Genomic DNA, 25,475 nt, shown 5'->3' on the forward strand with positions numbered 1-25,475 from the left:
CTAGAATAGCCAACATTCATATTTCCGGAACTAAAGTAGATAGAGGGTAGCTTCCGGCGGCATATTTTATTGCTAATTAATTGCTGAAAGACTGGGTATACAAGAATTTACAAACTCACCCCCTTCAACCCCTACCGTTATCATCATTCCCCGGAATCCACAAAAAGTGAAAATAACCAGTTTAAAGACCTAAAACCAAGTGGTATTTTTTGCTTATTAATTGCTACAGGTCTAAGCCAAAAATGAATGTTTTTCTTCATCCCCTAACGAGCCACAATGGCTACTGCGGTTTAATACTTAAGGCTACAATACTCAACACTCCTATTTCAGGAAAGAAAGCAGATAGAGGGTCGCTTCTGGCGGCTTATTTTTTTTTTAATTAATTGCTGAAAGATGGGATATACCAGAATTTACAAACTCACCCCCTCCAACCCCTACCGTTATCATCGTTCCACGGATTTCACAAAGAGTGAAAATAACCAGTTTAAAAACTTAAAACCAAGTGGGTATATTTTCTAATCAACTGCTGCAGGTCTACGCCAAAAACGAATTTTTTGCTTCATCCCCTAACGAGAAACAATGGCTACTGTGGTTTAATTCTTAAGCTACAATACCCAAAATTCCTATTTCAGGAACGAAAGCAGATAGAGGGTCGCTTCCAGCGGAATATTTTATTGCTAATTAATTTCTGAAAGATATGGTATACAACAATTTACAAATTCACCCCCTCCAACCCTCACCGTTATGATCATTCCCCGGATTTCACAGAAAGTCAAAATTACCAATTTAAAAACCTAAGACCAGGTGGGTATTTTTTTCCTAAGCAACTGCTGCAGGTCTACGTCAAAAACTATTTTATTGCTTCATCCCCTAACGAGCAACAATGGCTACTGCAGTTGAATACTTCACAACATAAGCTACAACACTCAATTCTCCTATTTCAGTAAGGAAAGCAGATAGAGGGTCGCTTCCGGCGGCCTATTTTATTGCTAATTAATTGCTAATTCAGAAATACAGATGGCTATTCCAGCTTCATAATAAGCTAGAATAGCCAACATTTGTATTTTATAGACCTGCAGCAATTAATTGGCAAAAAATACCCACTTGGTTTTAAGTCTTTAAACTGGTTATTTTCACTCTTTGTGAAATCCGGGGAACGATGATAATGGTAGGGGTTGGAGGGGGTGGGTTTGTAAATTCTGGTATACCCCATCTCTCAGCAATTAATTAGAAATAAAATATGCCGCCAGAAGCGACCATCTATCTGCTTTCTTTCCTGAAATAGGACTGTTGGGAATTGTAACCTTAAGTATTAAACCGCAGTAGCCATTGTGGCTCGTTAGGGGATGAAGCAAAACACTCATTTTTGGCTTAAACCTGTAGCAATTAATAAGCAAAAAATACGCACTTGGTTTTAGGTCTTTAAACTGGTTATTTTCACGTTTTGTGGATTCCGGGGAATGATGATAACGGTAGGGGTTGAAGGGGGTGAGTTTGTAAATTCTTATGTACCCAATCTTTCAGCAATTAATTAGCAATAAAATATGCCGCCGGAAGCTACCCTCTATCTACTTTCGTTCCGGAAATATGAATGTTGGCTATTCTAGCTTAATATTAAGCTGGAGTAGCCACCTGTTTCTCTGAAGGGGTTGAAGCAATAAATATTTATTTTGCGTAATAAATTAGCAATTAATTAGCAACAAAAAAGGCCACCGGAAGCAACTCTCTATCTACTTTCGTTCCGGATATATGAACGTTGGCTATTCTAGCTTAATATTAAGCTGGAATAGCCACCTGTTTCTCTGAAGGGGTTGAAGCAATAAATTTTTATTTTGAGTAATCAATCAGCAATTAATTAGCAATAAAATAGGCCACCGGAAGCAACTCTCTATCTACTTTCGTTCCGGATATATGAATGTTGGCTATTCTAGCTTAATATTAAGCTGGAATGGCCACCTGTTTCTCTGAAGGGGATGAAGCAATAAATTTTTAATTTGCGTAATAAATTAGCAATAAAATAGCAAAAAAATATGGGGTAAGTTTCATGGCTCCCTTATGAAATGGTCATTCTAGCTTAATAGACATGTCTGATTTTTGCATCAGAGTTTAATGAAAGGGTAACAAATCAATTGGATGTTCTGTCCGACTAAATACATGGGACGTTTTCGTAATCTGATGTTTCAAATTTTTAAACTGTTCCACAATTAAAACTTCCCCTGTTCCAGTGTTTCCGTACATCAAAGTTTGTGCGATAAACACCGTTAAGCTGTTAACAAATTTTCAGCTTGCTATTAATCAACTTTTTTTTGATACGCCGGATCCAGGTCTATGAAGCTTGTTTTGAAATTCAAGATTTTTAAGAATAATCAGAACTAGTAGTCTGTGTTTGTGTTTGTTTTAAACTCCTGTGACACCACTGTATTAAGTTTTGCACGAAAATGAAAAAGGTAAATGTCCTAGTTATCACGTGCAGAAAAGACACAAATTTATTGTCACTGATTTCGCGTGAGAATGCACCTATTTAGAATTTTATGAAAAAATTAGTCTCTACATAGTAACGGTTTATATGTAAAACCTATTTTCAATATATTAAGATATCTCTCGTTACATTAAGAACTTAAACTGTAGAAAAAAATCATTTGTATGTTTTGTTTTTGTTAAAAAAATCTTTTTTTTTATTTATTAGACACCTCTTTACGTAGATATAAATTGAATAGCTGAATTTTCAAAGAATGAATAATTATGTTATAATATTGTTGTCGAATTGGCATTCTGTTATGTTATATGTTATAGTACAAATCCATCAAATAAATTATTAAGAACTTTTTTTTAATAATTTTTAGGAATAATGGGAAGAATTTTAATTTTTGCGAGGCGGTGAAATGCGTTAACATTGATAAAAACGAATCTCTGGCATGTTACCCCAAGTTTAGTGCGATTTTGATACCGTAGGTCAGGGGTCACCAATTAGTTTTCCTGAGTGTCCGTTTCGAAAACCTATGACACTTCCGGGGTCCGGATTTATGCTGCCTGTGTCTGACTGTTCTGATTCGGTTTCTTTGTGGATTCTTTTAGAGACCTTTATTGTTTATAATTACCCAAGAAACCTAAAAATACATTTTTCGAGAAGAAAAAAATTTTGAATTTGCTTCAAAATTTTTTCACCCGGCACCCTTCTGATTTGTTTAAAGGGGACATTTTTGAACAGGAATCCGCAAAGAAATTGAGTCGGAAACATTTTTAATACGAAAGTGGCCTCACACATGGACTAATATGGAAAGGAAAACTAATAATATCTGATTGTTTTTTGGTTACTGTATACTTTTCTCTAAGTTTCCTGGTACAATAAATAAAATATAAATTCATTGTGTATTGTTTTGATGTTATTATCAGTATATTTTGAAAACAGCAGTATTTTAAATTGTTACTGAGAATATTTTAAAAATTAGGAATTTAAAAAGAAACTGAGGAATTTAAAATAAATAATAATAGTACAAAATGCTAATTAACATGTTATCTTTTCTACATTAGTTTCAATGCAATGTTTCAAAAGTAAATAAAAATAATATAACATAAAGATTTGTTGTAAATTCGCATCTAAATTCGTATTGTTGGACAAAATCTAACGCGCGACCGATTACGTGACAGAATAGAGCGCGACTGTTCCCGGGTTAAACTGAGTGGACAAACTGAGTGGAGAACACATCGTCGAACTATTGGTTCATCTCAGAAAAGATTTTCTTCTTAACAGAGGGTTTTCTACTCTTAATTTAGGATCAGGTTATTTCAACCAAAAATTACTTAAAATACACTGTCAAACATCCTCAGGTCAAAAACGATCAATGCCGATATGTATGTCATCATCATCATCATCATCATTAGCCGTTTTGAGCCCTTTGCTGTACATAGGCTTCCCGTAAATATAATTAAAGTGCATCCGATCTTAAGCACCTTGAATCCAGTTGTGCTGGATGTCGTCCGACCATTTTGTTGAAATATGTAGTCAATTACGATAAGAATCGTGTCTAGGTCTCGACTCTAAAATTTTCTTGGTCTATCTTCAATCTCTGACTCTAGCAACATGGTCTGTCCAGTTCCATTTTCCAAAACAGACTAACTAACTATTTGGTTTAAATCTCTGAGGGATATATTCAACATTGACCACTCCATTGCTCTTTATACCACTTTTATTTTATTGATTATTTTTCTGATAAAGGAACTAATAGAACCAAAACACATAGAAAAGGATACAAAGGATTGGCTATCTAAATGGGCTATATGGAGAGGAAGAACAAATGATGCTGGAACCGGAAACGCTAGAAATCACCACGAATTAAGATGTTAATATAAGTAAACAGGAAGTTCGAAAAACACTCGAAAAGCTGAAGAACACAAAATCTGCAGGTAAGGATGGAATACCAAACGAATCACTGAAATATTGTGGAGCAGCAATGACAGAACAATTAACAACATTAATTAACAAAATCACAAAACACAATAGAATACCGGAAGAATGGAGAACGAGCGAACTAATTCTACTATTCACAAAAGGAGATAAAAAGCAGCCAGAAACCTACAGAGGTATCAACTTGTTAAATACTACCCTAAAACTTACAACTAAAATTTTACACGACCTAATGAATCAGAGGATAAGTTTAACAGATGAACAACAGGGTTTCCGTACTAGAAGATTGTGACAGATGTAATATTCGTCATATTGACTTAAAGAAAGCATTTAACAGAGTAAGGTTTCTTCTTTACGTGCCTTGTCCGTTGCGGACGTTGGCCATCATCATAGTAATTTTAATTTTGTCTGCGGCGTTTCTGAGTATCTTGATCAATGTTAGTCCAAATCATTGACGTAAGTTTTGTAGCTATGAGTGTCTTCTTCTTCCGGGTCCGCGTTTGCTTTCTATTTTACCCTGTATTATCAGTTGGAGTATATGATATATATCATGTCTCATAATATGACCGAGGTATTCAAGTTTCCGTTTCTTAATTGTGAAAGATATTTCTGTTGGTTTTCCCATTCGGCGCAATACCTCTACGTTGGTGGTGTGAGTCGTCCAGGATATTTTGAGGATACGTCGATACATCCACATTTCGAATACCTCCAGCTTCCTCATTAATGTTTCCGTTAGTGTCCATGCCTCTGCGCCATACAGCAATACTGGAAACACATAGCATTTTAGCAACCGTATTTTTAGTGGGAGAGATAACGTGTGATCCAAAATTATTGTCACCATAGGTGGCTCTGAACGACAGAGATAGCTTACAGTGCATGTCTATTCTTAATTCAGATATACTTTCCAGTTTACGTCAACTTTACAGTGTACGTCAACTTAACAAGAAAAGTTAGGTTGTGTAGAGATGTTGGTGGTGGACATATCTTGTTTGATTTCATTTATTATTGTTACTAATAATTTTGTCAATTCTTTTTATTTTTGATTAAAGTTCTGTGTTAAAGGTTTTAACTGATTTTTATGTTTTATAATGTTAATCAAAATTAATTGATAAAGCAATGATATAAATTCAGATTAAAACAAGACATACGTAATTTTTTGCACGGCTAGCTTTGATCCCAATAATTGTTGATCGCTCGTTATGTCGGAATGGATGAATAGGTGAAGTAAGACTCAAAGATGTAATCAATCTTCTGTATAATAGAGAAGTCCGTCTAGATATCATAAAAACTATTGAGAACATCTACCAAAACAACAAAATGGAAGTCAGAATAGATGGACAACTTACAGAATTTATAGATATAGGCAGCGGAATAAGACAGGGAGACTCATTGAGTCCTATGCTATTCAATTTAATCATGGAAAAAATAATCAAAAACGTCAACAAAGGAAGAGGATATAGAATGGGAAATAAAGAAGTAAAAATACTATGCTACACAGACGACGCAATATTGATAGCCCAAGATAAAGATTAGTCAACAGATTTAACATAAGAGCAAAAGAATTGAATATGACAATTTCATCTCAGAAAATCAACCTACAATAGTAATCAGTAAAGAACCAATCAGATTTAAAATAGAGATTGATGATGTCAGTATTGAACAAGTAATGGAACTAATATACTTATAATTACATTGTCAAGTTACGGAGACCTGCACAAAGAAGTGAGAAATCAAGTACAAAAAGCACACAGACTGACAGGATGCCTTAATAACACTATATGGCGAAACCGACATATTAACACTGAGATGAAGTCAAGAGTAAAGCCAGCGTAAGACCAATAATGACATATGCATCAGCAACAAGACCCGATACAGCCACAACAAAAAGATTACTGGAAACGGCAGAGATGAAAGTACTGAGAAGAATTACAGGAAATACACTGAGAGATCGAAAAAGGAGTGAATATATCAGAAGACAATGTAATGTACAGTGTATAAACGAATGGACACTAAATAGAAAAGAAGAATGGAACAATCACATAACCAGAATAGGGGAGACACGTGTGATCAAAATAGCAAGATATAAATCACCAATCGGTAGAAGAAGTATCGGCTGACCGCGCAAAAGATGGAGTGACAACCTTCCATAGAGGTATCAATCCGCCAATAAACAAGCAGCATTGCTTATAAAGAGGAAGAAGAAGAAGAAGAAGAAGAAGGATAAGAAGACTTTTTTGGTAAGACCTTCCATTTTAAGCGCATGGGAATATCTGATCACTAAAGACTTTCCTCAATTTCCCGTAATCTGCTCATGTTAATCCTATTCTCTTGTTTAACTCTGTTATTTGATTGTCTCTTCCTAATTTAATTTCGTGGTCCAGGTTCAGGTGTTTACCTATATGTGTCCAGTTGTTCAATTTACGTGCCATTATTTGAAATGTTTTTGGCCAGTTCAAGGTTGGTCGTGTATTGGGTTTTAAAAGTTCATTTTCAATTTGTTCAGAAATTCCCAATTTATATTGATTCCAATATTTTCCCAATTACTGTTTTTCATAGTTATTACTTTTACAATTTCTTCATAGCTATACTTAGTATTCACACTGTAAAAGCTCTTAACAAGGAGATATTCTTTAAACGGCATAACCCACAACTCTGTAGTTACTCTATAAGAAAAGTTCCTTTTACAACTTTCTGTGGCAAATGGACTTGATTCCATGCCATTATCTTTCCACACACACAAGGAGATATTCTGGACTAGATCAAATGCTGTCTCAAAGTCTACAAATAATAATATAATTTTGTAACTTTCTCTGTCAAGGACTATATTAATTTTAGGTGGTAGAAGTAACGAAATGGTATAACGAAAATTCATTCTTAGAAAAAAAAAATTGTTAACATTTGTTTTATTAAAAAATGATTATCCTTTGTTGTTTATAAATATGGAAGTGTCAAGACTTGATCGAATGGAACGGAACAACTTAACAGAAAAACCAGAAACTGTTTTATAAAATCCTTAAATCGTTCAGGCAAGATACAAAAGAAACAAATACATATATTAGAGATTCAGAAGGAAACGTGTTAACCGAAAACAAAGAAATAATGAGCAGATGGAAAGAATATTTTCAAGAATTTCTGGATACAACGCATACAGATATAGCGGAGGAGGAAGTAGGAAACATACTGCAACAGGTAGAAACAGATGAGATAAAATTAGAAGAGTTAGAGGATGCTATCAAATGGCTAAAAAAAGGAAATTCGCCTGGGTTCGATAGAATAACGAACGAAATGCTGAAGCACATGTGAGATAAAGGAAATGAAGTACTTCTGGAGATTTTTAATGAAATATGAAAGACAGGGATAATTCCGAAAGATTGGGAAATGGCGCTGATTTTGCCCATTTACAAGAAAGGAGACAAGAAATGTTGCAGTAATTATAGAGGAATTTCTATACTATGCACGTCTATGAAAGCCTTCGAAAAAATAATTGAGAGGCGGCTGTATAAGAAAATTGAAAATTCGCTGCACGAAGCGCAAAGTGGATTCCGTAAAGGAAGAAACACCCAGGACCACGTATTCACACTGAAGCAAATAATAGAAAAAGTTAACCAACAAAACCAGATAGTGTCACTGGCATTTATAGATTTGGAGAAGGCTTTTGATAGGGCGAAGAAGAATAAATTGTGAGAAATACTGAATAAAAAAAGGTGTAGAGGACAAAACGTTAAATGTGATTAAGAGCTTGTATAACAACAACAAGAATAGTTAGTAGAGGATCCGATATAAGGTCGACCTTCACCTATCTGTTTAATGGATAAAAATTATTGGATATGTAATTTAGCACGTTAATAATTACAAAAAACAAGGGCTGCCCGATCTAATTTTGTTCTAACTATAATTAACTGTAGTTAGAAATAATCAGAAACGAAATGAATGCTTTAGTCAAACAAATAAAACGGAAACATTGGCAGAGCTTCTCAAAAAGATGGAATACGACTTCTACGGAACACAAAAATAATATGGAGAATGATCAGAGGACAAACAAAAGAGATGAACGAACTAAAAAAACGAAACATATTAAGAAGGAAACATGGACAGACTACTTTCCATCTCTATTTGCTAAATATGACCATAATGAACCACCAATACCTGAAGTGATGACAAAAAAAGAAATAAATATTGAGGAGGGAGACGTAAGGCAATTAAAAAATACAAAAATGACGAGGAGAGAACAGAATATCGAATGAACTCCTGAAGTACCGAGGACAATATCTGACTAAAACGATCGAAAATATCTACCAAAACAACACAATAAAAGCAAAAGTAGAAGGTTTGTGGATTAAAAAATAATAATAAAAAAAGTATAATCAAAAGGATACCAAATGGGGAAAAACAGTAGAAACAAGTTAACATAATCTGTTATACAAACGATGTAATACATACTAATCTCTTGCTAATCTCTCAAAGTGAAGATAATTAATAACGTATGCTGCACCAATTTAATGTAACAGCCAGAAAACATGTAACATGTTAATTTCCCCAAAAAAGATAAAATGCATGGTTATAACTGCAAATCTATTACGATGTAAATTAGAGCTCGAAGGTCATATATAATAGGACAAGTATTGGAGATTAAATATCTAGGCGTCACACTATATAGCTAAGGAAATCTCGAAACAGAAGTGGAAGATCAAGTGAATAGAGCCAACAGAGCCGCAGATTAGCCGCATTCAGAGCCTGAATGAAACAATTTGGAGAACTAAAAATATCTGAAAAGAAATGAAAGGCAGAATTTACAAAACAGTCATCAGACCAATAATGAAATACGCGACATAGACAAGGCGAAAACGGCGGGTTCGTTAGAAAAAATATTCCCATGAGATTTTTTTGCATAATTACATTCGTGAGACATCCAAGAATAGGGTTCAAGAAGTCGCCCACGTGAAAAGTGGTCCAAATTTTTTTTAACAATTTTTTTAAATCAAATTGCAAAAATCAATATTTTTGGTCTGTAAAAATTTTTGCTAAGTGTTTTGGACCATTTGGACAAAAAAGGTCTCTTCTAATTTTTCTCTAAAGTTGATCGTTTTCGAGTTATAAACAATTTAAAATGGAAAAAAACGAAAAATGGCGATTTTCAAGGCTTAATAAATTGGTTAAAAGTTATTATTATGAAAGTCAGAAAGTGACTAAATCAAAGTTTAAAGCCCGCCCCCTTACAAGATCCTGAAGAAATTTTTGTTATTATTTTATTACTAAGCTGTTATTTTTAAGTAATAATAATGAGCGCATGCACGTATTAGGCGGAAGTCTCTGGTGAGTGCTAGAGAGATGCCATTTCGGCAGTCGAATGGGGCATCTTACTCGCACTCACATTTACAGCCGCGTCAATACGATCTTACGGCATATTGTTAATAATTAAAAATAACAGCTTAGTAATAAATTAATGACACAAATTTCGGGGGGGCTTTAAACTTTGATTTAGTCACTTTATGACTTTCATAATAATAATTTTTAACCGAGTTATTAAGTCTTAAAAATGGCCATTTTCGCGTTTTTCAAATTTTAAATTGCTTATAACTCATAAACCATCCACTTTAGAGAAAAATTACAAGAGATATTTTTTGTCCAGAATGATCTAAAAAACCTAAAAAAACGTCCGGATCAAAAATAATAATTTTTGCAATTTGATTAAAAAAAAATTGTTAAAAAAAATTTGGACCACTTTTCGCGTGGGCGACTTTTTGAACCTTATTCTGGGGTGTATTACAAATGTGATTATTCAAAAAAATCTCATGGGAATATTTTTTCCAACGAACCCGCCGTTTTCGCCTTGTCTAACAGAAACACGACGACACAAAGAGAAAAAAATAATGCTATACTGCGTTCCACGGTCACCTTTCAGTACAGACTCTTATGAAGAACAGTGTTGCCAAGAGATGTTAATATTTATATTAAATAAATTTTAAAGTATTTTATACCTCACTTGGTCTATTAAATTTGTCAGTATGTATGAGAAATCTTGTAAGCTGTCAAAGCAAAGGGATTTTAGCTCGGTGGTAGCGCGTTCGACCGGAGATCGAGAGGTCCCTGGTTCGAATCCGTGTGTTATCTAACTTTTTTTTTATTTTTAGTATTGTTTTAACAAAAATTTTTCAAAGTAGTAAGTAGAAATTAGTTTAATCTTTAAATACAAATAAACTGTTGAAAGTATATTTATTTCGTTGAAATGATATTTATAATAGAAGTATAACTTCTTATGTGCGTACAAAGTACACGTATTAAAAAGTACATTTTTAAGGCACTAATGTGAATTGCAGAATTCGCTTCGCTCATTCTGCAAACTTTCACATGCGTGCCTTAAAATTGTACTTTTAACACTTATATCACAAATAACTATTAAATATAATATTAATCACAGGCTAATTATAATTAATATTCAAATGATATATCTTTAATATCGTATAAATATCTTTCATAGTACCCTATGAATTATTTAAAAATAATAAAACCCACAGATTTTCAAATCAAGATGTTTTGGACTTCTGGAATATTCTATTTAGACGGACTTTAAGTTCGTCTGCTTAAAACCGGCAACACTGAGCTGCAAGGTTCCATAAGTTTTATATTGGGGTATGCTGCCCACACTGCAAAGTGACTGCGGAACGCAGAATAGAAACAGCAGAGATGAAAACCCTTCGAAAAATCGATGGTTAGACACTACGGAATAGAGCTAGAAGTACAGATGTGCGACGGAGATGCAAGGTGGAGAACATTAGCTGGGTAGGAAACAGAAGAGTAGAATGGAACGACTACATAGGTCAAATGACAACAAATGTTACAGATGTCGAGAGATGGTTCCCCAATAGAAAACGATCAGTGGAAAGAACAAGAAAACGATTGAACGACAAATTACTCCAGGCACATTGAAAAAACAGACTGAAACATGTCTACACAGAAAGAAGAAGAAGAAGAAGAAGGAATCTGATATATACCTATCCACAATAATCTCTATGTACACATTAAAATCCTTTAATTGAGATAGAACCATTTACCTCTTAATCCGCACGTTCGGATACAATGATCGTCTCTTTGTAAAAACAATGACGTCGACTTTGCTAAGTAACAAGACATTTACTCAACACACACACACTACACATTACAATAGGTACCTTATTGGAAAAATCCAGTGTACCATGCCAATGGCCATTACTGTCGAGGCATTAAGCTAAATAAAAAAATATTATGTAAATACGTATTTAGGCAGAAATAGGCTCAAGTAGTTTATTTTCTACACTTGATTACGTCTTAATTTGCTTTATTTATTTGTAAATAAGAATTCATATTTTATTGAAAATGTCTACGGGATAGCCTATATCTCTACTGCTTTTGAACAATGTATACTTTTTAGATGTTCCCTCTTATTTTAAACTTTGTACAAACTTAGTAATGAAAAATAAAACTTTCATAAAACTTTAGCAATTCTAAATAATTGATTCATTTTCAGGGTTAGACAGAAATTGCTGTGATCTGAAGAAATTTCGTGTCGCGGGTCGATAAACAATCAGAATTTTAGGATTTTGTTGAGCGCCCTTGCATGTGTGAAAACAACTAGTGTTTTGTATAGATAACGTGTAATAATGATGATGATGATGCTAGATGGAGATATTAATACACGCTGAATTAGGATTTGTTATCAAAATGACAAATCTCTACATATAGCTAAACCAGAAATTGAGTTACTTAAGTATATTTCAAATTTAGAGATGGCGTAATTTGGAATGTATACCTACAAACGCTACACATGCAAGATTAGTAATAGTAGCAGCACCTACTAGCAATTTGAAACTAAACTTCAAACTACACTATTCACAAAAAGTATATTATAATTTTTGAAACAGAAAAAAGTTTAAAAATAATTTTTAATTCTTTGCAGAATGTTATAATAGGCCTGGATCCCGCGTACCAAAAAAAAGTTTATTAATAGCAAGCAGAAAATGTGTTAAATGCTTAACGGTGTCTAGTCGGATAAACCTTGATGTACGGGAATATTGGAACAGGGGAAGTTTTAATTGTGGAACAGCTTACAGGTTTCGAACGTCAGACTACGAAAACGTCCCATGTATTTTGTAGGACAGAACTTCCAATTGATTTGTTACCCTTTCATTAAACTCTTATGCAAAAATCAGACTGCTATTTACCACCAAAATAATTCCTGTCATTTGACATGTTCTACGTGTCGGACTTATTAAAATGACCAACATGTTTATCGGACAAATATTTTTTTAATATTACAGTTGAGTCCACAAATCTTTACCCGTGCGTCATCATTTAAAGCATACGAAATAAGTCGATGATAAGTCGGAAATTTAAATTTACTAAACGCAACAGCAAGTCACTTACTGTCACTTGCTCTTGCGTTTAGTAAATTTCAATTTCCGACTTATCATCGACTTATTTCGTATGCTTTAAATGATGACGCACGGGTAAAGATTCGCGGACTCAACTGTATATAAAGTTTGCGATTGAATAAACTTAAAAACAACCTGTAGTGCGGCAGAGTCGTGCAAATATTATATGAATTGTGCATTTAATGACAGAAGCATATAATTTGGACCACATATACTACATACACACATAAAGGTTCAAAATTAGATATGAGGCCATCTCAGTTTTACCTTTTACAAAAATGGCGGGCGTTCAAAATGGCGAAGATACAGATACTGATGACTAATAGCACGATAACTTTTAAACGAAAAGTCCGACTTCAACCGAATTTGGTATATGGGTTCTTTTTTTGATGCATAAGTTTAAGCTCTTCAGAAGTTGTGTTTTTCCTGATTTTTTTTTATAAAAATATGTTGTTTATCTTTTCAATTCTTTCTCCCTGTATATATTAATTTTTCAAAAAGGTAATATCGGCGTTGAAAAGAGCATAAAAATATTTATTAGGAAATATTTTGAACTCTTTAGTTATATTTATTACCATTTAATAAATGCATAACGTATCTTTACATGTAGGTACCTATGTGCGGCAGATTCGTGAAAATAAGAATTATTGTGAATTTAATGGTAGAAGCATATAATTTGGACCACACATACTACACATACAGTTGAGTCCGCGAGTCTTTACCCGTGTAAGTCGGAAATTTACTAAACGCAACGGCACGTGGATATTATTCCGATCACGGGTTATAGTATAAAATTTGACGTTATCAAATAAATGGAATGTCAAATTTAAGTTTTGCTTTAAAATTTTGGTGCATAATTACAGCTACATTTGAAGTAGCTTAATAAATTATTTTATTATCATTGATTAATAAATAAATAAACAATTTATAAAAAAATTCGATAACATATTTTTTTTGTTATTTTATTCACTTTGGCGTAACCTTAAACACAAGCATTCAACTGTGTCAACAATGAGGTTAGCTTTGTACGTTGTCAAAATTTATCGTAAAATAACATAATCTTGTTACAAAATTTCTAACTCCAATATAAAATTAGTTGTGAAAACAACTATTTGTATACCATAAAAAACTTCAAAATGCAAAAATTCGACGCAATATCAGCAAAAAATTCAACAAACTGACAGCCACAAAAGTAAACAAACCAAAACGTCAGAAATTGTACTTAAAATATGTGAAGACATCCCCAATCGTCTTTCTTTGTACCTATCTCTTTTCAATGCACTGAGTCTAAATCGTTCATAAAAATAACATGTGTCTTTACTTAATAACAGGCGGCAGCTGGTTTGTCATTACTTTCAGGCGTGGAAGAGAATGATGCTAAATAAAAAGTATGTGTTTTATCTTTTATCCAGAGATATGTAAAGAAAATAGATCAGGCTAGTCATATGCCACTCAATGCATCGGGGTGTAACGCCGATATCAAGTACGGTGGTCTAGCTATCTTTGTCTGTCGTGCGAGTGTGAGCGTATCTACCAAGAGGTGGGAATAACGGAACGACAGTAACACACAGGCGGCGGCCATCATATGCTAGAGAGAGAAAGCTAAGCGCCGGTAGAGAGAGATAGATAGACCACCGACCAGAACTGTTCCGCGTTACGCTATTTTTCGAACTGGCCTAATCTATTCTGATATATCTATGGTTTTATCTCGCCAGGTATTAATGACGCACGGGTAAAGACTTGCGGACTCAACTGTACAAAGATTCAAATTTAGATATGAGGCCACCTCAGATTTTGTCTTTTACAAAAATGGCGAGCATTCAAAATGAATCTGCCGCCCATAGGTACATGTGAACATACGTTATGCACTTATTAAATGGTAATTAACATAACTATAAAGTTCAAAATATTTTCACTAGTAATACCACTAGAGGTCAAATTATTTCCGGAAATTTTTTTGAGATCATGAATATTTTGAAAATTTCCCGAGTCACAGACGAGGGAAATTTTCTAAAAATATTCATGATCAAAAAAAAATTTCCGGATATTAATTTGACTTCGCGTGGTATTCGGTAAGAAAATTCCACACCAAATTTGCATTTGAAAATCCAAAGCTGCATGAACAGATTAATAGCGCGCCATAGCTTTGTCAGCAATTATTTAGGCTTTCAAATTCGTAATTTCTACTCATTGTAGTTGCATGGGAATACCATTTCAAGATAGAAAATAGTATGTTCTTCAATTTTACATAAGTTTTGAGTAACTACAAGTGATTGAAAATGAATCAAAACTAAATTATGTAAACAAATAAAAACCAGTCTGTCAAAAATGTTCTGTTATTGTAAACGTCAAAAAATTTCCACTATAATTCGCTGTTGGGTACCCCACGAGCAAAAAATTTCCGATAAAATACCTCCGTTGCCATGGTGATCTGTCAAAATAACGTATTTTGATTGGTTCAAAATTACAGGTGTGGAATTTTCTAAAAAATATTTTTACACACAAAAAATATTTTAAATAATTTTTTCTACAACCGTGTTAAAAATGCAATTTTTAGCACTCCATACGAGCGTTAAAAATGTTACTTTAAGGCACTAGTGCTTTAAAATTTTTATGGCACTGCAATTCGTATTGACCGTATAAACAATTTTGATGTAATGTCAAAAAAATATAAAAATGGAATGTCAGTCAAGTTCGAGTAAAAGTTTTTGTAGATATTGTCCTGTAATTACGTTTGTAGAAAAAATATTGTATGATATGCGTGTTAAAAAGTACATTTTTAAGGAACTCGTGTGAATTGCAGAACTCGCTATCGCTCATTCTGCAAACTTTCACATGCGTGCCTTAAACGTGTACTTTTAACACTTATATCATAAATAACTATTAAAAATTTATATATACAGGGCGACAGAATTGAAAAATAAACAATATATTTTTACATAAATAAAACAGTAAAAACACAACTTCTGGTAAACCGATTCTTTCAGTTCAAGACCTCGATCTTATTCATTAAAAAAGGAACCTATGCATCACATTTGGTTGAAATCTGACGTCTTGTTCAAAAGTTTTCGTGCTATTAGTCACATATGTATAGTCGCTATTTTGAATGCCCGCCATTTTTGTAAAAGGAACAAAAACTTAAATGTCCTCATATCTAAATTTGAACCTTTATATGTGTAGTATATGTAACTGTGGTATCTGCCGCACATAGGTAACATGTGAAGATACGTTATGCATTTATTAAATGGTAATTAATATACCTAAAAATTTCAAAATATTTTCTAAAAAATATTTTTACGCTCTTTTCAATGGTGGTATTAACTTTTTTTAAAATTAGTACCTACATACAGGGTGAAATAATTTAAAAAAAACAACATATTTTTACATAAAAACCAGGAAAACACAACTTTTGGTAAACCAATTCTCCCGGTTCAATACCTCGATCTTATACATAAAAAAAAGAATCTATATACCAAATTTTGTTTGAAATCTGACGTCTTGTTCAAAAGTTATCGTGCTATTAGTCACATATTATACAGGGTGTAACAAAAATACAGGTCATAAATTTAATCGCAGATTCTGGGACCAAAAATAGTTCGATTGAACGTAACTTACCTTAGTACAAATGTGCACATAAAAAAAGTTACAGCCCTTTGAAGTTACAAAATGAAAATCGATTTTTTTCAATATATCGAAAACTATTAGAGATCTTTTATTGAAAATACACATGTGGCATTCTTATGGTAGTAGTATCTCAAGAAAAAATTATAGTGAAATTTGGACACCCCATAAAAATTTTATGGGGGTTTTGTTCCTTTAAACCCCCCCAAACTTTTGTGTACGTTCCAATTTAATTATTATTGTAGTACCATTAGTTAAAAACACTATTTTAAAAACTTTTTTGCCTCTTAGTACTTTTTCGAAAAGTCAGTTTTTATCGAGATATTTTGAATATTTTGTCAAATCCACCACATATTTGTATATGGCTAAGTACGATTATGGAGACTTGGTAATAATATGACAATTTATTTATGATTTACCTTTTTAGGTATATTTTGAACCATATTAAAAAAGAAGTCACATCTCGATAAAAAGTGCCTTCTCGAAAAAATACAAAGAGGCAAAAATGTTTTAAAAACACTGTGTTTAACTAATGGTACCGCAGTTAAAGGTTAATTGGAACATACACAAACATTTGGGGGGTTTAAAGGAACAAAACCCCCATAAAATTTTTATGTAAACATATTAAAAAAGAAGCCGCAACTCGATAAAAACTGCCTTGTCGAAAAAATACTAAGGGGCAAAAAAGTTTTAGAAATATTGAATTTAACTAATGGTACCACAATAATAATTTAATTGGAACGTACACAAAAGTTTGGGGGGGGTTTAAGGGAACAAAACCCCCTAAAATTTTTATGGGATGCAGAAATTTCACTATATTTTTTTTTTAAGATTTTCCTGCCATAAGAATGCCACATGTCCATTTTCAATAAAAAATCTCTAATAGTTTTCGATAAATTCGAAAAAATCGATTTTCATTTTGTAACTTCAAAGGGCTGTAACTTTTTTTATGTGCATATTTGTATTAAGGTAAATTAGGTTCATTCGAACTATTTTTGGTCTCAGAATATGTGATTTAATTTATGACCTGTATTTTCGTTACACGGTGTATATAGTCGCCATTTTGAATGCCCGCAATTTTTGTAAAAGCAAGTTCTGAGATGCCCTCATATCTAAATTTGAACCTTTATATGTGTAGTATATGTGGTCCAAATTATATACTTCTATCGTTAAATGCACAATTGTTTCACATATACTGCTTGTTGCACTACTGCTTGTTTTCATAATCAGAAACTTGTCAGGATGACACGTTCCACAATTAAAACTTCTCCTGTTTCAGTGTTCCCATACATCAAAGTTTGTCTGACTAGGCATCGTTAAGCTAGTAACAAATTTTCAGCTTGCTATTAATCAACTTTTTTTGGTACGCGGGATCCAGGCCTATAATACTCATCTATCGTTTTCTTTAGGCGTCTACAAACCCATAACATTTCAAGTTAAAGCGTTTTTTTGCAGAAAAAAAAAACAGTATACAAAACGTTGTTCAAACAGAATATTTGTTTTGGATATTTGTGTTCGAGAATTTGATCTGTGCACTATGTCTGCTTGAGTTTTTAATGAGCAGGTGCAATCTTACAAAAAATAAATAATAATATAACGTCAGAACAAGCCATAACCCAAATTGTAGCTTGACTTGGAGGTGGACGATCGCAGCAATATCTTACTGATGTTATGGGAATCAAGTGGAAAGTGGAGGATACACAAGAAAACCAGTTCCAGGACTTCCCAGGTGCACTAACCCCGCTGATGAACGCAGAGGTGTAACCAGGATGATCCTAAGGGGGGTTACAACTACTTGATGGTCTCTGGGGGGTATGGAATAGTAATGGTGTTAAGCATATAGAACTCAAAGTACATCCAAATGGGGGGGGGGTTATAACCCAAAACCCCCCCTGGTTACGCCTATGGATGAACGTTATTTACATCTGCAGACTTTGCGTACCCATCATGTTAAAGCTAGACAACTGCGAAATGATCTTTCCACAGCCCCTGGCCCGTAATGTTCGGTTTGTAAAGTGCTAATTCGGTTAGAAATAGATTAAGGGAATTTGGAATCAGAGCCAGAATTTCTGCTACTGCTCCACTGTTAACGAGAGCACATCGTATGGCACTTTTAAGTTTTGCACCAGGACATGTCGATCGGGATATTAACGACTGGGCAAAAAAAAATTTAAAACATGTCAATTTTAATTTCTGAATAGCCATCTGCAGTCATTGAAGCTTTTTAGCTCAGAAATTTTTTACTATGAACCGATTTATAAGAAATTTTGGAATTCGGCTTATCCTACCGTTAACTTCAAAAGTGATATTGACCCGAATTCCGTTTTCACTCTGGGGGTGGTTGCCACCCCTTTTCGGTGTTGGAAAATATTTCTTTCAAAATAACCTCAGATATCGATAGAAGACCTTATTTTTAAGCAAAAAATGTTGTATAAAGTTCTTTCAAAAACCCAATACTTTTCAAGTTATTGGCAATTGAAAATTCGGAGTTTTCTCAAGATTTTCAACAGTCTTTTGCAAATATCTCCAAAAATATGTATTTTAACGATAATATTATACTAAACAAAATTGTAGTAGGTAAAAAAATGAACAAACTGTTTTTTTAAAGAGTGTTCTAAGTGCAATATTAAGCGAGATATTGAAGATCAAAGCCGTTTTTTATTTTGTGTGAAATTTAATCGATGTATTCAATGTCATCTAGCGGAGAGCGAATAAATTTTATGCATGCTAATGAGAAAGCATTTTATAGTGCTTAAAATAAGCTTTAAAATGAGTACTGTTAAAAGTCTTTTGTACGTAAAATGAGTGAACTGTTATGAAAAAAAGAGGAACATCTAATGTTTTTTTTAAATCAATGGATTTCATAAGTGCCATTTCCACCAAAATTAAAATTAATCGTATTCCGTCTAGAATCAACTTTAATTTAAAGAGATTGATGGATTGCAGCAGTTTCGCTGCTTTGGAACATATATTTTTTTAAAAAATCACGATTTTATAAAAAAAATGTTTCGAATTAAAAGAAAAACACCTTCTTTTCATAATATCTCAAAAATAATGAAAGATACGTAAAAAAGTGTAATAATAAAAAAATAGGTACTTTTTTGACAAACATTTTGATTCATTTGCTTTTCCTATCACACAAATATTGACGAAGATATGATTGATCAAAGAGAGTTGCGCGGTAGCGCAACCACAGTCTCTCTCGAGCCCTTTGACCCTTCATCGTTCCAAAATAAAAGGTTTTTCACTACATATTATAATGAAAAACGTTGTAGGAATGATTTTGATTCTAGACGGAAAACGATTATTTTAATTTTTGTGGAAATGGCACTTATGAAATCCATTGATTTAAAAAAAACCATTAGATGTTCCTCTTTTTTTCATTACAGCTCTCATTTTACGTACAAATAACTTTTAACAGTGCTCACTTTACAGCTTACTTTAAGCACTATAAAGTCCTTTTTCATTAGAATGCATAAAATTTATTCGATCTCCGCTAGATGGCACTGAATACATCGATTAAATTTCACACAAAATAAAAAACGGCTTTGATCTTCAATATCTCGCTTAATATTGCACTAAGAACACTTTTTAAATAAACAATTTGTTCATTTTTTTACCTGCTACAATTTTGTTCAGTATAATATTATCGTTAAAATGCATATTTTTGGAGATATTTGCAAAAACTGTTGAAAATCGTGAGAAAATTCCGAATTTTCAATTGCCAATAACTTGAAAAGTATTAGGTTTTTGAAAAAACTTTATACAACATTTTTTGCTTAAAATTGGGTATTCTATCGATATCTGAGGTTATTTAAAAAAAATCCACCACCGAAAAAAAGGGGTGGCAACCACCACCAGGGTGAAAACGGAGTTCGGGTCAATATCACTTTTGAAGTTAAGGGTAAGATAAGCCTAATTCCAAAATCTCATGTAAATCAGTTCATAGTAAAAAATGTCGGAGGTAAAAACCTATTTTACGTTTCAATGACTGCACTATTGAAAGATGATGAGAAGCGAAAGATACGACATATTGGAAGGAAGGAATAAGACGCATTTCTTGGCTGAAGAACCTGAGAGAATGGTTTGGTTGCAGCTCAAGGCAATTGTTCAGAGCTATTATTGACTTTTTAATTTGGATTTCAGAAAGTTGTTTTATTTTATATCATAATTACCAACCTTATAGTCACTTTCATATTGGCAATTTCTTCTCCTATAGCTGTTTCTTGTAAATATCCAAATACTCGGTTACAAAAATTTGGAATCAACCCTGGATCTTCAGGCACTCCCATCATTGTATGAGTTTTTCCAGTGGAACTTTGGCCGTAAGCCAAAACACACGCATGATTTCCTTGCTGTAGTGACTTACTTATAACTTCTTCGACTTTATCAAAAATCTGAAATGAGTTTACCTAGTTTAATATACATAAGTTAAAAACAAAAACATTGTGTAAAAGGAGAAGTAAAAAATCTAATATCTTTATACTGTGGCGAAATTTTGTGGCAATGGTAACGTGTGATCCAAAATTATTGTGACCATAGGTGGCTCTGAACGACAGAGATAGCTATACAGTGCATGTCTATTCGAAATTCAGATAAATACACTTTCCAGTTTACGGCAACTTTTCAGTGTACGTCAACTTCATAGAGGTATATATTAACATAGAGGGAGCCAACCTTCCGCGCTTCCTGACGACAAGAGCTCATGGACTGGTTTGCTGCATCTCTTTCTAACACATTGTATCGAAAATCTATGATGACATTCAGTGTGAATATAGGCACAGAAGAGGAGGACAACTGTAGCAACTTTACTATGCGTAAGAGTGAAACAGAGCTAATCCAAATAAAAAAGATGGTGTCGTCACTTCGCTCTGAATGATACTCTCTCTATGCTAATATATAACTCTATGGTCAACTTAACAAGAAAAGTTAGGTTATGTAGAGATGGTGGAAGATATATATAGCATCTTGTTTAATTTTATTTATTATTGTTACTTATAATTTTGTTAATTATTTTATTTTTGATTAAAGTTCGGTGTTTTAAAGGTTTTGACTGATTTTTTATGTTTTATAATGTTAATCAAAATTAATTGATAAACCAATGATATAAATTCAGATTAAAACAAAGACATACGTAATTTTTTGCACGGCTAGCTTTGATCCCAATAATTGTGGATAGCTCGTTATTATGGTCATATTAATTTGGATCTTAGAAGAGAAGTTTGTGACAATAATATTAAAGCTCGACTGTTTGACGAAGTTGCAAAATCTCCGAAAAAAAAATGTTATACCAACAGAGCCCATACACTAAATATCAGTGAAATATATGGGTTCAAATACATAAAGAATATCCACAAAGGGGTGCAAATGGTGTGTGAAGCGAATATATGATGCTGTTAGCTATTAGTACCACTCAGTGAAGTTCGGTGGAAACTTGAGCAGCCCTGTGAAAGATCATAGTAACGGTTTATCCCGGTGGGAAATAAGCTCTGGGCAAACGAGAGCGGAAGAAATGGTCCTCCGATGAATAGGGGGTTTTGTATTTGGCTATGGGCCTGTTCCCCATCGCATGGAAAAAAAATGATCCCATAAAGTCCTATAAAGAAAACGTAGTACAGCCCTAGTGGAAAACAAGTAAGCATATGGAAAATGATAAAGATATTTGGAAAGAAAGGAAAAGGGACATACGCCAGTCAATGAGAACAAGACCAGGATATGACCTCCGAATTCTATCCTACTGCATGGATTTTAATGAAATTTTGGGAATAGCCTCTAATTATCTCCTAATTTAAAGTCTACCCTATATACTATGCAGCTTTTATATTGGGGGTGGTTCCCACCCCATTTCGGGGGTGGAAATTTTTTTCGTTAAAATAACCACGGAAGTGGCTAGAGAATCTAATTCTAAGCAAAAACTGTTCTATATATTTTTTTGAAAACTCAATACTTTTTGAGTTATTCGTGGTTGAAAATTGACCATTTTCATTGAAACTTAACACCTTTTCGAACGGTTTTTTGAGAATACCTTAAAAACTATGCATCTAACTAAAAAAAAACTATATAAAACATTTTTGTAGCTTATAAAAAAAGAGATTCGTTCCGTCATAAATTTTCTAGTTGTAATACAAAAAGAGATATGGTAGGTGAACAGTTTGTTTTTTTGGTGCATGCTCAAATCGGTGTATTCAACTTGAAATAACAAAGAGACGGTAGATTTTAAGTGTATAATGCTACCAATACTTTTTGTAGTGCTTGAAAAGACCTTTAAAATGAGCAATATTAAATGTCGATTACGTTTAAACTAAGCGAGATATGCTGCCAAGAAGTTTATGCCTAATGTATTTTAAGAAAAAATGAGAAGTATATTTAATCCCTCATCCACCACAATTTAAATGCATCATTTTCCTTCTACAATACCTTTTATTGTAGTGTTATTTCTATGTTCAAAAAATTTGACGGGTTTAAAATGAGAATTGAAAAAAATAAGATCAAATTATAGAGCGCATTTTTAAATTTTCTTAAAAATCTTCGTTTTTCTACATGTAACTTAAAAATGATAAGAGAAACAGTAATGAAAAACAAAAATAAAATTTTATCTAAAAAAACCCTACATTTTTGTACGGTACCTTTGCTTGTTATTAGTTACATAATGATTGTTTTGTGCTTTAGGATAGAATATCACAATATTTCAACCCTTAAAACCACCCTTGTTGGAGATATATATGGAAAAGTTTACTTATCCTAAAAGAATAATTTCGGCTTGCATCAATTTACATAAAAATTTGGGGTTCGGATCATCTTACCCTGTACTTCATATTCTATATCATGCTCAAGGGCGTTGATTATTTTTAGGAGTGTAAACTACCCTTATTGTCAAAAATTATATAAAAACATTGTAAACTTTAATAGAGGTAAAATTTGGTTTTGACTGGTTAAATAATGATTGTTTTATGCTTTAGAATTAAAGAATTACAAAAAAATGTATTTACACAAAAATACGAATTTACAAATATATAAAAAATACACATACAAATAGTTTTTTAGTCATCCAATATACGAACCGGCTCTGTGGTATTATATAGGTACATTGAAAATGCTCTATAAGGGGAGTATTCGAATTCTTCGAAAAAAAAAAATAGTTTTATAAACATAGCTCCTTCATTTTTGGCGATAAAAAGTTTTTTCAATAATAGTTTTGTAGGATTTTTGAAGAGTAATAAGACTGTGTAAATTAAATTCCGTAAGATCCCTTAATTTTTAATTGAGGTGGGTTTAAAGGGCTCGAATAAGGGGATGTTTGCTCGTAAATAGATGTTTTAAACAGCTATATCTTGCTAAATGTTCACTGTAATGAAAATCAATGCATAAGGAAATTTTATCTATTAAAAAAGCTACAATTTAGTAGTCTATCATTTTTTTCGTATCTCTAGTATTTTCGGAGATATTTTGAATAAAATGATAAAAAATGCAAAATTGCAAAAAATAAATTTTTCTTTAAACTCCAATTTTTCTAAAATTAGGCCTTTTAAATAGGTTAAACTTCTTGGGTGTATTGATAATATAAATATAAAAGGAATTACAGAAAGGCGAAGACCAATTTTTAGTTACAAGGGTAGTTAGGGGGTTGTTTTCACTGTTTTTTTCGTAGACAAAAACAAGTACCGACTTTTTTTATCATAAGTTGCTGAATTTTTATGCTAGAAACTTTTTATTATTTTTTTTGAAAGATCTTATTGTATGCTTGAAAAAACATCATATAAGTTTTTCTGGAAAATGCAAAGTTTTCCCGTTATTTGGCTTTGGTTGTTTCAAATTATGCATTTGACGAAAAAAGCTAACCTTTAACATGCCGTATCTCGGTTTGTATTGGTCGTAAAAATATTATAGAAAAACAGTTTCGTTTGTGTTACTAAAAGATACAATTTTGATACCCCAGTTTTTTTGATTAAATGCGTATTTTTCGAGTTATTCTCAAAAAACCCTCTAAAAAAGTCGATTTTATCGTCGAAAAACTGTTACTTTCAACCACGAATAACTCGAAAAATATTAGTTTTACGAAGAAAATGTAAAAAACATTTTTTCTTAAAATTATTTTTACATCGATTTACATGGTTAAAATGTAATAAAACATTCCCACCCTCCGAGTTGGGGTGGCAACTACCCCCAAGGTTTTAGCGTACAGCAGAATGATATAGAAAATGATCCTTGGACTATTTCCTACCTTCTGTGAAAATTTCAAGTAAATCCATGCTGGACGAAAAAATTGCGAGCCAAAATGCTTCATTTCCTCGACTACAGGAACGTAACTCATAAATATTGGCAATATCATTTTAAGGTCTTCTACTTTAAAATGTATAATATAATGTATGTCTGAATTGCCGATATAAATGAGTCAGATTAAATAAATTATTAGAAGAATTTTTTTACTAAGCAACAAAATTTTTGTTTAATTCATTAATATTTTTTGTATTTGAAAACGACACCGGATTTGGGCGTCGAAACGTTAATAGAATCATTTTTTTAGTAAAATTGTGGCTTATTTCCCATCAAAACTAGTTAATTTTCTCTAAAATTCTGCAAAATCATTTTCTCTAAAATAGACGTTTTTGGAGAAAAATCCCGAAACAGGTCGATTTTTATTTTTAAATTACAATTTTTTGGCATATATTTTATACTAGTGGGAATAGTTTAATTGGGAATAGGGGTTGTGTGGTAGCTCATTTGAAAGGGTGTTCAATTCTCTATTTAGTAATATAAACATTAATATCTTTATTAATACAGGGTGACCAAAAAATTATTTTTAAATTAAATTAATGGAGGCAAAAAGAAGAATATATGTAATTTATTTACCTCAAAATAGATTGTAGTGCTGTCCGAAAATAGAAAAAAAAAAGTTTATTTTACAAATAAACATTTTATTTCTTTTCGCTTAAATTAAATCACAAACAACCTTCCACTTACCTCTTGGCAATTTGAACATTTAATTTAAGCAAAAAGCAATGGTTATTTGCCAAATTAACACTTTTTCCTATTTTCTGACA

The 25,475-nt window shown here is 32.7% G+C and overlaps 1 protein-coding gene across 1 annotated transcript in view; it reads right to left on the reverse strand.

Moving 5' to 3' along the window:
* The window catches only part of LOC114330371 (uncharacterized), a 170,858-nt gene that overhangs the window by 112,660 nt on the left and 32,723 nt on the right, over positions 1 to 25,475 (reverse strand). Inside the window, exon 4 of the mRNA XM_050649798.1 lies at positions 20,614 to 20,831. Within this exon, the coding sequence (XP_050505755.1) occupies positions 20,614 to 20,831 (218 nt within the window). The remainder of the gene's footprint in view (positions 1 to 20,613; positions 20,832 to 25,475) is intronic.

Source organism: Diabrotica virgifera, chromosome 4, assembly GCF_917563875.1.
Source record: "Diabrotica virgifera virgifera chromosome 4, PGI_DIABVI_V3a".
NCBI classification, from domain to species: domain Eukaryota; kingdom Metazoa; phylum Arthropoda; class Insecta; order Coleoptera; family Chrysomelidae; genus Diabrotica; species Diabrotica virgifera.